This window comes from Acromyrmex echinatior, chromosome 16 (genome assembly GCF_024713525.1).
Source record: "Acromyrmex echinatior isolate Ae372 chromosome 16, ASM2471352v2, whole genome shotgun sequence".
Taxonomy (NCBI): domain Eukaryota; kingdom Metazoa; phylum Arthropoda; class Insecta; order Hymenoptera; family Formicidae; genus Acromyrmex; species Acromyrmex echinatior.
In genome coordinates this window covers 343,438-355,707 of record NC_141867.1, presented here as the reverse complement: position 1 = coordinate 355,707, position 12,270 = coordinate 343,438, and the positions used below count along the sequence as shown (strand labels likewise).

Here is a 12,270-nt window from a genome sequence, read left to right as displayed (position 1 = left end):
ATACTTAGTATTTATTCTTAAAGAAGTATATGTTACTTGTAACATCGTTACAATTATTTATTTATAATAACAATTTGATAATAATATAATTTTTCATAACGATAATGATAATGTATTATTTACGGAAAGAAAAAAAAATAACTCACTACATAATGAATGAAGTAATGAGTTACTTTTTTTAATAAGCAACATGCAATTGTAATGAATTACTTTTTAAAAGTGTTTCAACTTTGATATTATCATTGCTATCGTGAAAAATTGTAGCTATACCAAATGATTATTATAAAAAAGTAACATTAATGATAATATAATGCATTACAAATATAATGCATTACTTGTCTTACCTTATTTATTCTACACAATATTATATAATATAAATTTCTATTACAAAAATAATAACGATTTTTATATTTTCTTTGTAGATACTATCAATTGCATTGCATTTACTCCAGAAGGCTCACATTTATTCGCTTGTAGTAATGACGGAAGTATAACTGTTGTTCGTTGTGGCAATTGGCAACTGGAGAAAGTCTGGTCGACCGCGCACAAGGGCTCAGCTGTCAATACTCTGGCTATTCATCCGACAGGGAAGTTAGCACTGTCCACTGGAGAAGACGGTGTGCTTAGGACATGGAATCTAATCAAGGGCAGACCAGCTTATGCTACTAACTTGGTATCCAAATTGAAATCTAGCGCTAAACGGATAACTATTATTAAATGGAGTCCGAATGGTGAAAAATATCTGATAGCTGTCGATGGAAGTATCTACATTTATTCTGTAGAATCGGCTGGAATAGATAAGGAACTCACATTTGACTCGAAAGTTATTTGCGTAGAGTTCTTGAAGGACGATTTAATCGCAGTCGGTTTCGAGAACGGGGATATAAAGTTTTGTGATCTTAGAACCTCTCTGCATACAATGAATACGAAGGCGCATAGCATGAGAGTGAAATGTATCGCACATATGAATGATCTATTGATTAGCGCCTCTAGTTCCGGAGAAATCAAACTTTGGAGATATAACAGACATAGTTTGGATATGTTGCAAACCGTTAATTGTGGTGCTAGAATTACTTGTCTTTCTTTGGCACAAGCATACAAAAATTTAGTGCGGGAGGAAGAAGTTAAATCGGCTGAAGAAAAGGAAATAAAAAAGACGAACAGGCTCAGATTGAAGCAGGAAGTTATTATTGAAAATGAAGAGGATTTAGAAGTCACAAATATTAGAAATCCTAAAGAAAAAGCGCAAGAAAAGAAACATAAAAAGAAGAGAACTCTGGAAGATGCTCAAGATAATATTCACCATTCAAAGAAGAAAGTAAAAGAGGTAGTCGTTACAAAGAAGAAGAGGGACAGGTCATCACAGATGGAAGATGTTATCGATAAACCTAAGAAAAAGAAGAAGAAAATCTTAAAAGCGAACAAAATAAATCCTTCTAATAAAAAACGGAAAGAGAATTCTGCATCGCAAATCACTTCGCCAGCGAAGAAGATTAAAAAGTTGAATAAAATTGAAGAACCATCTTTCTCGCGCAAAAAACACAAAGTAAAATTATCAATGACAGATGAAGACGCTCCACCTAGAAAGATAAAGAAGAAAGCAAATGCGGGAAAAGGAGTCGTACCAAAAAAGAAAAAGAAGAAAATAACGGGATAAATTAGGATTCAATTGTGAGAGGAGTCTCTTTATAAAAGTTATTATTTCTTTTCATCCGTGTGATATTTACATCATAAGCTTACGAGTATGAATAGAATGCCTAAGTGCTTAATAAATTACTCACTAGTTTCTATTATTATAATTATAAATCAATCTATTTACAATTTCTTAGACTTATCACTGTACCAACGCCTTCTTCTGTGCTAGAAAGATTAAGCCTGAAGGAAATAACAGTTTCTAGGCGTTACGTTCTGCTCGAAATTATGCGAAAGATGTCTACCACAAAATGCACTTATGCGACGGGTTCATTGGACTACCAAGCGGACACTTCCACGCCTTTGCGAATTCGGCGTTGTTTGACAGCGTGCCGATAACTCGAAAGTGGTTTGGTGCATGGACACCTTCTATCACCTTGGACTTCAATGATCCGTTCGTATAATTGCCGCACCAGACCTTGAAAAAATTAGTATCTAACTTAGTTCTTTGAAGCTTTATACATAAGAAAAAAATTATGAAATTTTCATAATTTTTTTGCGTGTAAAGCTCTTCGCAATTTTATTTGTATCAAAATGGATCTTCATTACATTTAATTAATTTCTTATTAGTTTGACAAAAGAAAAAAATCATTGTTTCAATGATTCTAAATTTCTCCTCTAATCTCAATTATACAAATACATGTATGTATTAAGTTTTTGTAATGTATTTAAATAGTAATATATGAGATATTTTTATCTCTTTTATTTTATTCTTTTCTTTTTATTTTTAAGCCTATAACACACAATGCTTTTTTTCTGCTTGCTATCTTTTGACAAGATTACTGACTTCAAATGGTGCCAGTTTTTATGTAACGAAACAGCTAGAATTTATTTGACAGAAAACACTTGATAAAATTCGAATAAAATAGAGCAGATCGTTGCTATGGTGTATTATTGTAAAAATATAATTACATTTATTTTTAACTATTACATATTGAAGAAAATATTTTGAACTCAGACTATGTTCTGATAGCAGCTGCGTGACTAGCAGGCTACACAATTTTTGACATAACAGTCAGTAAGATCGCCAGCACAGTATCATGCAAATAATCCAGCAGAAAAGAGCGTAGTGTATCACAGACTTTAATTTTGTACATTAGTAATATATTATTGAATATATAGGATATATAGCGTTATATATATATTGAATATATAGCGTTAACTTTTATTATTATTTAATTGCACTCCATTTAGTAATTTAATTTTATTAAGTAAATTTCTTAGAAAAAGAAGGTAATCTGATCATATGATTTTTTTACCAAATGTTGAAAATTTGACAATTTGTTGAACAAAAATTAATTATATTACTTTCACAGAATTGGGAAGTGCAAGCTTTATTTTTTCTTTTCTTTTTACCTGTGCAAAACCCAAGAAGAACAGTTGCTCGTTGCTGTAGTCAACGAGACCAGGTAGAGCTTGCTGATTCGGACTGCGTGCAATTAGCCTCTGATACGCCCTATAAGCTTCCCTGATGCCGCCGTTATCAGCGATATTTTCACCCTGGGTATTGATACCGTTCACCTAAAAATCAGAAGGTAAGTCGAATAGATAAGCGCATGATCGGCATCTTGGCACATTTCTTGGTGTTTTTAAACACCAAGACATGTTGCTATTGCGAGATGCTTACCGTAAAATTATCGCCCAACTCCGGCAAATGATAACTGCTATATTGTTCAATTATACACTGCACTTTTTCATGATAGTGTCGCAATGTCTCATCGCTCCACCACTGTCGTACATTGCCATTCTCGTCGTATCGGCGACCTAACACAGAAAATTCGCATAATTGTAGATATTAATACGGATATGCGGGCATTGTAACGAAGAGGTAGAGGTAGACGAATGACCATTATTATGCAACGTAAATATATCGCGTCATTGATTACGCACCTTGATCGTCGAAACCATGCGTAAGCTCATGGCCCATAATCGCCCCTATAGCGCCATAATTTATGGATCTGCGATGCGGAATGTTAAAGTTTAATGGCTATGATAAAGAATTTCATTTTCGCGTGTGTGTGTGTGTGTGTGTGTGTGTGTATATGTGTGAGCTCACATTTTTACGTTTTTAATTAAAATCCACAGCATTTTAACAAATAAATTATACAACACAATAATTAAATATTGACATTTCTAATCAGTAAACGAAATTTTATTCAATAATAATTTTATTACTAATAATATTAGGTGTTGGAATTAATTCGTAGCGTTTTTAAATGAAAGAATGTTATTTATTTCACATGAGCATTAAAAAATACATTAATGAAAGTACTTCCCATCACTTGTAAAACGCTACGAATTAATTCCAACACCTAATAGTTTTTGTGAATTTTACACATTTAAAAATCTATAATGTAATACAGATTTTTTAATGTGACATGACACATATAAAATATTAAAATCTTGCGTACAAAAAACAATTACGATTATGTATCACGTATAAAGAAGTGATCGAGTAAAATATGAGTAGATGACAATTTGATCTTAGCTTTAAAATATAAGTTCATACATACTCCAGTCCGTTGCCATAAAATGGAGGATGTAAGATACCAGCTGGAAAAGCTAAAAAAAAAAGAGAGATCACGTATTTCTCTTTTTGAATAATGAAATTAAATTTTTATAAAGTGACGACGATGGATTCAATTAATTAGAAAATTGGTATTAAGACACTTACTGACTGAGTTTAATATCGCGCTGTAAAATGCGTTTACTGTCGTGCCCGACGATATCCATCTACTCCTGTCAGGCTTCTCGCGCAAATTATTGAGACTTTTTTTCATCGCCACATTAGTTAGCTTGAGCAAAGTCTCGAACAGCTTCCCATCGATCACCTCTACCTAAACAGACCAGATATTGCAGTTTCCGCAGCTGGGCTAGGATATACATGTGATTGTAGGAAAACATATGATAGAATTTGAAAAAACTCACTCCTTCATAAAATTTGTCTAATTCCTTTGGATTCGTGATCCAATCGGGAAATCCTACGAATGGCCTCATCGCGTGCAATTTTTTATGAGCTCGAGCTCTCGTTCCGGCGTCCATCCAATCTAGCTCCGTGACCATTTCATCGAACGCGGCCCTAATATCCAGCAGCATCTCCAACGCCTATTTTCAATCAACGATAGTGAATCATCGTTACATCCTCAATATAAACGCTAGCAAATTGGATAGCGGATACAGTCTGAGTTTCGCACTTTTAAGGTACCTCATAGATATTAGAGATCGGCAAATTTTGTCCAGATAAAAAAAAGGGATCAGATAGTGATAGAAACTTTGCAAACTATGAAGATCGAGATGAAGATATCATAATAGTTATACAATAAGAAAGAAGATTTTATAACTTAAAATAACAAAATATAATAATGACATAAAAATTATGAATACTAATATAAAATAAAAAATAAACAGATTACATAATAAAATAAAATTAATACAATTATTATATTTAAACAGATAATGGGCTGCAGTTTACCGACTTATCTTTCCAATACTTGAAAAATACTAATTGCATGTGCGAACCTTTTCTCGCGCTTGTTCATTAAAGTGTTTCTGCGCATAAATGTAGCTCAACGCCATGCCAAAGTTCGTGTTGGCATTTCCAGTGCATTCCTTCCAGCGCGGGGTCTTTTCCTTTAACCCGAAGATCTTCTGCCAGAACTGGAAGCCGAGATCGCGAAACTTCTGCAGCGTCAAAGGGGCAACGGTCGCGTACACACTCCACCAAACGTATCGCACTGTAAAAATCGACTCGATGTTAATATTATTTATCGGCACCTTATTAAACACCGACTGTCTTAACACTATTGGTATGTATTATTATTATTATATTATACATATCGGTGGTTTTAACGCGGTGAAACAATCGCGATTTATAATTACTGTAGATATGATAGCTTTCGATCTCTCTCGGTGACCTCTTCTAGCTATTCGTTTTCTATCTCTGGTTGTAGAAACATCCTATATTATCCATCATGGATTACCGACACTTCCAATAAACGTCTTCATTGCAACAATAATCTTTAGTACTCGAGGATGAACTTGTAAATAAAGGAGAAATTTAGGGAAACTTTCATAAGGCGAATTTATATATAAAAACACGAGATTTCTTATTTATAACGCTATCAGGAAATTGGTTTATTACTTGTCATTTCAGTTATCGTAAAATAGAGTAACTTTAGTCTATTCGGGACTTTGATTCAAATTTAAAAAATGCCTACACAATGCACATCCAAAATCATCCCAATTTTGAGTCAAAGTTATTCATTTTAGGATTCAATTATTTCATCTTTGGGAGGAAAGATTTCATAAAACTACCTTAGACAAACTTTAACGTTATTTTGTCGTCAAAATGTCGAGAAATAACGTCAACTTATTTGCTGGGTTGTTGCAAGTTGTTCGAATATATTGTATGTAGTATGAGCGCAAAGAGAATGCTTCCGCATTACGTAGTTCTCTCTCTCTCTCTCTCTCTCTCTCTCTCTCTCTCTCTCTCTCTCTCTCTCTCTCTCTCTTCTCTTACACAGCGGACGTAAATGGACGCAAGTGGAAAAGCAACAATATACGCTGCAGATTGAACGAGCACACATTACCCCAAGTGTCAATCGTGCTCGGTTTGACGAGGGTGCCAAAATTGGACGTACCTATCGTAGCGGATGGAGTGACGGATAGCAGAAGCGGCAATTGCTGCAAATACTTCAAGTCCACGATGATAATCCGATCCACGGTCGGATTTATCGTGACATTTGTGTTCTCGAACACGGCCTTCACGTATTTTGTCCAGTTCCACTGAAACAGTGTCTCGCCCTTAATTACTCGTGCATTAAAAGTGAGATTCATTTCGCTCTATTTCCGACAACCCCGACTCAACTTAGGAAAACAAATACGAGTAAATTTATGGATTAAAAATGTGCAATCATCATAAGAATCGTGATAAACTTTAATTTCTTTATTTCTATTATTGTCTGGTAATAATCTCGTGAGTTTTTAAATAGTACTTCATTCACCAGCGGAGCTCTTGAATTTGATTTTAGAATTTTGATGAGAATTACATGTATTTCCAAATATTCCTCGCTAAAATGCAAATATCATAGATACTCGTATTAATTTAATTTCAGTCGTTTATCATGTAATATCCATGAATATTATGAAAAAATAAACAGTGATGTTATCGCGTACCTGCTGCGCTCGTAAATCGGTGAGTTGTTGCAGGTCGTCGATCGACACTTCATGAATGAGATGATCCTTGCCACGTCGTTCCTCATTTGTTGCCATGATCTGGACGAATTTCAAAAGAATTTAAACGTATTCCTGGAAATGATTATCCTCACATTGGAAGCTGAGTAATCGAGGATAAGTGTCGGGACATTCAACTGATTATTAACTTTTTATTAAAAATGAAAGATCAATTTATCATGATTAACATTAACTAGATAATCTCAAGTGCGTTGCATTTTAAGATATTTATATATCAATAATAATATATGATTAATAATAATATATAATATCTATATATGTTTATATCTTTGATATAAAGTCTATATATTAAAAATTAATACGTGTTAATAAATAACACTGTGTAACACGATGTTAGAATAAATATATTGCGAGTTCAATGTACAAGCCACTTACCTTGGCGAGTTTCGTGCCGAATTCTAAAATCTCGTTAGCATAATTCGCACTCATATTACCAGCTCCCGCTAGTTCGACCATGGACTTTATATATTTTTTATACTCCATTAATTCCGATTGAAAACGTCGCGGATCCAATAAATAACGCTCACTGAATCCAGGAGATACTTGCTCCATCTAAAAGAAATTTCGTTTTCTATATGTTACGAGAAAAAGACGTACAGAATATTTATGCAGAATAATTTTTTTTCATTATTTACATCGAATTAAATTATTCTATGTATAGTGTTTAAAAGACGTAACGATCATTGCTTTTTTTTTATTAGAGTAGAAAATAAAATCGTCTATCGAGATATTACTAAAATATAGTTTAATGTAATTTTGAAAAATATTAAAATATTCTGAAGAATATTAAAATATTAAAATATGCTTTTAATTTTTATGTAAGAAAAAATTTTTTTGTTTTAAGATTTATTTTCCATCTTGATTTGAATTTTGCATTCGTAGAATTATTCTAAATTTTCTTTTATTAAAATTTGTAATATTTTGGATGTATTCTCACCACCATCGCATTCTTTGTAGTATCCTTAATGTCCTCGCTGATGTAGAAATTGACGAAGAGGTTCAAACCTAACGTTCGTTGCGCTATGCCAGCCATTCTCGATATGTCAAGAGAAGGTATTTTATCCTGCATCGGTGGTTCCTTTGGTAAACCTAGACTATTGAGTGCCTCGAAGATGGGTTCCAATCCTAAAGCCTCAACACTCGCTGCAATCCGATAATTTTCCGTAATTTTAAATCATAAGTTTCAACATCAAGGCTACAAATATACATTTTACAGCTTGATTTTAATTGCGCGTAACGTTACTTCTATTTCTATTTTCCACGCAGAAAGATTTGCAATCGTTTCTAAGTATTTAAATCATTTGCACGCTTGGTTTTTCCGCTTTACAATTGCAATCGTTATTTGAAGGCAGATACGAGATCCGGTTACTTCTTTGTGCTAATAAAGTAGTCAATTCATCTTATTATTGATTACGTTATTGATTACGGTAATGATACGTCGCAATGCGAACGGCAATGTATTGTTAGATGAGTTTATTCTTTCAAATTTATGCTTATGTAAATGCAATTACGCACATTCCGTTCTTGCACGAAAGAGCAATAATTAATGAATAATTTATTGTCGAAGCAGGTAAATTATAGAGTTAACGAAAGAAAATCTTGATAGAGAATTAGTTCGCGTGGAAATAATAATCATCGTCCTTTTTCCTCGAAAAATTTTCCTGTTAAAAAATGCTTCGTATTTTAAATAGATGTGATTTTTTAATAATAAGATTTATAATCTTCCTAATTCAATTTAGGATAATATTATTATTTTAATTGGATTGTGCTGTAATCGATGCGCATATATTTGCAGATATAAAAATTATTTTTTGTATAAATGTATCATTCTGCCATTTAACTTTGATCATATGAATGACGTTTCTCGTACTTGATTTATTCATATAAGCGATCCCTATTTTTATTTTTATTTTAATATTGTTAATTTATAATTTTGATACCATTTTTTTTTTATATTCTTAGGAACTGCGTATTATTAGCTGCGTATTAAAGCTATTATTTTTATAGTGCACCTATTCCATGAATTATTTTCTTATCAAATAATTTACAAAAAAAATTTTCTGCAAATTAAAAAAATTTTTTTTTCAAAAATATTTCACCAATTTATTTAATAATTCTATTCTTAAAACTTACCGACATCCATGCAGGTCCTGTAAAGAGCTTTCGCCAGTTTCACTTGCCTAAGGTCGTTCTCCTTATCAGGTTCCTCAAGTAAAATCCTTAAATTTTCTAGAAGTTTCTCCCTAAGCAAACTCAGTTGGTCCCAAAAGCTCTGACTTTGTGGAATTGGATGTTTATTGATCCAGCCACCGCAGGCGAAATTGTAGAAATCCTTGCAGGGATTCACGGATCTATTCATCCCACCTATCACTCGCGCCGCTATGATAACAGAAGTAAATTTACCGTGAAATTATCTGACATTTCAGCATAATCATAATTTAAATGAAACAAATTATCTTGGCACTTTCTTTCGAATGAAGAAATTTTCCTGATTTACTTATTTTTTGAAAATATAATAGAGCGTTTATAAAAGATACCTGTCTTAATACATTCTTCGCTCTGACACATCTCCTTGTATTCTTCTTTGCGAAAGACTGCCATTTGCAAAGTTAGTGCCACGATAAGGGCGATAACGGTAACTGCTAACAATCCGACGACTATTACGAGCCGCATCTCCTTTCCGCTTGATTTCTTTTCATCTCGCTGATTGTAATTCCTGTGGAAAAACAATGGAAAGATTCCAACAATGAAACTTTGCAACATATTATAATTTGACAACATGATTTTTTTGCATATATATAACAATTAATATTTTATGACTGTTTACTGTTGAATTTTTTGTCAAATGCATAAGAAATTGTTATAAAAATTTAATTGTTCGTTAGTACCTTTAATATTCAAAATAAGTAATTAATCACTATTAACTTTTTTTTACATGAAAAGATTATTAGACACAGAACATTTTTAAAAGAAATATTTGTAGAAAATCATTTAAAGCTTTTCCAGTCTGTATTCGGAGACTTGCGTTTTTGACATTGATATATACATACTTGAAACAATATTACAAATCAGCAAAATTATTTTATATGACAAATACGTAACTGTACGTACTGTGACTGAAAGAGAAGAAAAGAAGAAAAATTTAAACAAATAATTATTCCATTAAGCGTTTCATAAAACCTTTGAAAGATTCACAAAAACACAAAACAGTATTTAAAGGTAATTATATGTTTAATAGACTTGTTTTTAAAGAGTATATTATAGTATAAGCAATTAATAGCAAGTAATCTAAAATAAGAAAAATAAAAAGTAAGAAAATGTTATTGATTCTTTTTTATAAGTAAAGAGAACCCTTATTACCACGAGACGTCCGAATTTCCTTTCGCGTTCTCTACCGTGTCTCTCTCATTATCCTCCGGATCGTTCACCTTCAAAAGAAAAATAATGACATATATTTTATAATAACTGACTGTCCATTTCTTCATATTTTACTCTATTAATACTAACGAGCGTGCTGTCGAAGAATGTGTCTATCGTTGCATCTGCAACATTATATTTAACTTCGAAGTAACGAAACGTTAGCGCACCGCAAAGCTACTTTGATCTAACAAAGAAGCAATATCTTATGACTTGATTTCTGCGCTTCGTGCCATGAAAATGTGAGAGATCAAAGTGCAATTAAAACAGATGCATCTCGCATAAGTTTGCAGGGACCTTGAAGTGACTCTACGAGAGCGAATTCACTGAAAACAGATAACTCGATTTTCTTGAATTGCATTCTAAGCAGAGAATAAAAATTCTACTGAAAATCCTCATAGAAAATTTTAGATTTAAACAAATCAAGATTTAAAAAGTTGTGGAAAAAATTTTTAATATTATTTATCTATTAAAATATTGATTCGATTTTACTAAAAATAGCAGTTAGTGCCTATTAACGTTACAAAATTTAAGATTCTTTGTTTTATTAGCGTGATAAATAATTTCTTCAACTTATTTTCTATAACGGCAATTTTAAAGTGAGCAATGACAAAGTGTATTTAAAAATAGAGTATACTAAAAATGTAACTTAAAATGGAGGAATGCTGATAGATTTACGTGCGAACGATGTGCGTCCAAACAATAGCGTTCTCGTGCGCTTCGATGTTTAATTCCGCGTTTGGCTCTTACGTAAGGTCGTTTTTTCATTTATTTGCCACGTCATTGTCGCGAATAGCGATTTCGATGGTTTCGGATTTAATAGGATGAGGATCGCCTGGCAGGATATTGGGCACGAGGAGAATAATGACTGTAAGCTTAATCCCGATTCTGGGGCAAGGTGAGTGTATCGATCATACGGTTTTAACGCCGCGACGGATGATGATACCTCGCCGATTTAAACCATGTAGTATAGTCACTCTTTCCCGCCGTGTAATTACGGCGTGCGTGAAACAGGTCGGAAAGAACGATCTCATAAAACGCATTGTCTTTCCGTACAAAAATTCTATTGGGTCGAGGAGACATTTTATATCATTGTCTTACAGTCGGAATAATAAATTAAATGTTATAAGATAAACTTGATTAAAATCACTTTGGAGTTAATTGACATAACAGCATTTTGCTTTTCTATTTTTAATACCAGACAACTTTTTAAATATTTTCATAAAAAATAATCTTTTTTAACATCCGAGGTAGTAAAACAAGACTCAACCAATCTTAAATTCAATTATTTATCACTTATTTCTAAATTACTCTTCAATTATAATATTGACAAATCAAAAATTTTAATGACTCATCCAAAACAAATAAGAATTTAAGACGACCTAATTCCTAAATCATTCCGCTTCACCAACTTTGATTAATTATGGCCGACTAAATGTTCCTCGTGTACTCCATCACAAATCTTTAGATTGTCAGAAAAAAAACATTTAATTTAAAATTAATGAAGTATAAAGTTGACACAACCGACTCCAATATGAAACAGTACGTATCTCGCTTTCTTCTGTCTTTTCTGATTATTTTCGTTAATAAGCACGTTTCTAAGGCATCTCCTTTCGTTTCATATTACTTTATTAATCCTTTCACTGCCGATGATTCTAACGATTACATTTTTTATCGTTTTGTAATTAATGCATACAATGTACCTTTAATACTTACATTTGCAAGGTTTTTTTTTTATTACGTATCGCATTATTAACTTGAATAATATAATTTTGCAAGATTTCTAAGATTGAAAGCATATTAAATCAGAAGATACTGGATCTAAAAGAAATTTTCAAGAATTGAGAAAGTACCTCTTCTTTTCTCAAGACAGATTTTACGTAGATTAATAGCTTTCTGCTATAATTT

General features: G+C 32.4%; 2 protein-coding genes across 6 annotated transcripts in view; one reads left to right on the top strand and one right to left on the bottom strand.

Annotated features, from left to right (window-relative positions):
* Positions 1 to 2,402, top strand: part of LOC105144036 (p21-activated protein kinase-interacting protein 1-like) — a 7,075-nt gene extending 4,673 nt beyond the window's left edge. The window contains exons 3-4 of one of the 4 annotated variants that reach the window (XR_845847.2): positions 423 to 1,742; positions 1,830 to 2,402. Coding sequence is in view for 3 of the 4 variants with exons in the window: in XM_011052710.2 (XP_011051012.1) it covers positions 423 to 1,657 (1,235 nt within the window). In the remaining variant the exon portion in view is untranslated. Of the gene's footprint in view, positions 1 to 422 lie in introns of all 4 variants that reach the window. The other 3 variants (XM_011052710.2, XM_011052703.2, XM_011052684.2) reach the window with 3 other exon arrangements.
* Positions 1,682 to 12,270, bottom strand: part of LOC105144026 (neprilysin-11) — a 17,229-nt gene continuing 6,640 nt past the window's right edge. Inside the window, exons 2-16 of one of the 2 annotated variants that reach the window (XM_011052665.2) lie at positions 10,306 to 10,373; positions 9,483 to 9,661; positions 9,079 to 9,324; positions 7,883 to 8,088; positions 7,321 to 7,497; positions 6,868 to 6,966; positions 6,333 to 6,477; positions 5,212 to 5,426; positions 4,621 to 4,797; positions 4,367 to 4,529; positions 4,206 to 4,254; positions 3,583 to 3,650; positions 3,320 to 3,456; positions 3,049 to 3,213; positions 1,682 to 2,110 (exon numbers count right to left, since the gene is read on the bottom strand). In XM_011052665.2, coding sequence (XP_011050967.1) covers positions 1,934 to 2,110; positions 3,049 to 3,213; positions 3,320 to 3,456; positions 3,583 to 3,650; positions 4,206 to 4,254; positions 4,367 to 4,529; positions 4,621 to 4,797; positions 5,212 to 5,426; positions 6,333 to 6,477; positions 6,868 to 6,966; positions 7,321 to 7,497; positions 7,883 to 8,088; positions 9,079 to 9,324; positions 9,483 to 9,661; positions 10,306 to 10,373 — 2,271 coding nt within the window. In that variant the 3' untranslated portion in view covers positions 1,682 to 1,933. The remainder of the gene's footprint in view (positions 2,111 to 3,048; positions 3,214 to 3,319; positions 3,457 to 3,582; positions 3,651 to 4,205; positions 4,255 to 4,366; positions 4,530 to 4,620; positions 4,798 to 5,211; positions 5,427 to 6,332; positions 6,478 to 6,867; positions 6,967 to 7,320; positions 7,498 to 7,882; positions 8,089 to 9,078; positions 9,325 to 9,482; positions 9,662 to 10,305; positions 10,374 to 12,270) is intronic. The other variant, XM_011052669.2, reaches the window with a different exon arrangement.